Source organism: Equus quagga, chromosome 13 (assembly GCF_021613505.1).
Source record: "Equus quagga isolate Etosha38 chromosome 13, UCLA_HA_Equagga_1.0, whole genome shotgun sequence".
NCBI lineage: Eukaryota > Metazoa > Chordata > Mammalia > Perissodactyla > Equidae > Equus > Equus quagga.
The window spans coordinates 84,113,618-84,115,696 of NC_060279.1; the positions used below are offsets into that span (position 1 = coordinate 84,113,618).

General features: G+C 55.4%; 1 protein-coding gene across 1 annotated transcript in view; it reads left to right on the forward strand.

Annotated features, from left to right (window-relative positions):
* Positions 1 to 2,079, forward strand: part of C13H19orf85 (chromosome 13 C19orf85 homolog) — a 6,067-nt gene continuing 3,988 nt past the window's right edge. The window contains exon 1 of the mRNA XM_046681732.1: positions 1 to 173. Within this exon, the coding sequence (XP_046537688.1) occupies positions 1 to 173 (173 nt within the window). The remainder of the gene's footprint in view (positions 174 to 2,079) is intronic.

A 2,079-nucleotide genomic window follows, 5' to 3' on the forward strand; every position in this document is an offset into this window, starting at 1 on the left:
ATGCACCCCGGGGCCCCCGCAGCCCCCGGCATCTCTGAGCCCGGCCCCCAGGAGCTGTGTGCCTTCATGAGGGGGGCGGCCGCCCACATGCTGCGCGCCCTGCACCCCCGGCGGACCCGGCCCCCCAAAAGGAGGCCCAACCACAGGAGGTTCCTGCACAACCAGATCTGCAGGTGAGGGGGGATGGATGGAGGTTGGGCAGAGGGGGCGGGGGGAGTCGAGCCCTCGGTTTTGGGGAGACCAGGCCCAGAGAGGACAGAGAGAGGTGGACCCCAGGGCTGGACGCAATCAACACTCGACATTCATTTATTGAGCGCTGACTGTGTGCCCAGGCCCCACAGACCCATCGGTGCAAAGCAGACAGAATTCTCTGCCTTCACGGAGCCTGTGTTCCGTTGGAGGAGGCAGCTGCCGAGGGCCGGCCAAGATACAGGAGTAGATGACACGGTCTGACGCTGCAACGTGGATGTGCCATGAAAACATGATGCTCAGTGAGAGAAGCCAGAAGCAAAAGGCCACGTGTTGTATGATTCTATTTACGTGAAATGTCCACAGTAGGCAAGTCTATAGAGCCAGAGGCGGAGTAGGGGGTGCCAGGGGCTGGAGCCAGGGGGGTTGGGGAGTGCTTGTTAATAGGTAAGGGGCTTCCTTTTGGGGTGATGGAAAATTCTGGAAGGAATTAGAGGGGGTGGTTGCACAACATCGTGAATGCACCAAATGCCACTGAATTGCACACTTTACAATGGTTCATTTTATGTCATGTGAATTTTACCTCAATTTAAAAAAGTTATATCGTACATGAGAAGGCAATACGTGCTATGGAGGATGTGCTGGGGGAGGGGTGACATTTTAGGTAAGGTGTCAGGAATGGCTTCACTGATAAGGTGACATGTAAGCAGATACCTGGGGAGGAGAGGGAAGTAGCCCTGGGGCTGGCTGAAGGAAGAGCATTCTGGGCAGGAGACAGCAGGTGCAAAGGCCCTGAGGCAGGAACATCCCTGGAGTGTTCCAGGACCAGTAAGGAGGCCGGTGTGACTGGAGCAGAGTGAAAGAGGAGAGAATTAGTTTCAAAGGAATCAGGGGACTGATTGTGGAGACCTTGTGTGCCTCTGGAGGGAGCTGGGCTCTGAGCTGTGATGTGGTGGGATCTGAAAGGATCCCTCTGGCTGCTGAGTGGAGAACAGACTGAGTAGGGGGCAAGGGTGGAAGTGAGAGACCAAGGAGGATGCTACTGCAGTGGTCCAGGCGAGGGATAATGGTGGCTCAGACCAGAGTGGGGGCTGAGGGTGTGGAGATGGGGTCCAACTCAGCCTTTTTGAAGGCAGCGCCAAGTGCTGTTCTAGGCAGGCCTTTCTAACCCACGCACCACACTCGGCCCCTCTCCTGCTCAAGTGCTTCCCGTGGCTTACCAGGCCCTCAAGACAAAGGCTCCGCCCCATCCCCTGCCCCCTTTGTCAGCCTCAGCTCCCCATCCAGCATTTCATCATTCAGCCTCTGGGCCTTTGCACATGCTGTTCCTTTGGCCAGGCAATGCTCTTCCCTGTCTCTAGGAATGCACATGGGGACCTCCACTCCCTTAAGTCTCTGTTCAAGCCTGTCCTCCCTCTCACACCTCACCCAGCGGCATCTCACCTAGGCCTGTGCTCTCCCCTCACCCTGTGACAGTAACCAGTTTTTGAGCACTTGCCATGTGTCAGATGCACCATACAAAGGTCTTGATATACAGTATGTCACCGAATGCTCCCAACAAACATGCCCGGTAGGTTCTGGCTCTGTCCTTATACTACAGACAAGGAGACTCAGAGAGGTTCGAGGACTTGCCCAAGGCTACACAGCTAGAGAGTGGATACAACCCCAGGCACTCTGAGTCCAGAGCCCATGATCTGGACACTTTGCAAGCCTGCCTGGTTACAGCATCTCAGGGTCTTGAGGATGATGGTGATGTGATGATGACGGTGATGATGGTGATGGCAAGGTGGTGATGATGGTGATGATGATGACAGCGGTGATGGTGATGATGATGGTGGTGGTAATGATGGTGATGGTGATGATGATGATGATGGTGATGGCAATGGTGGT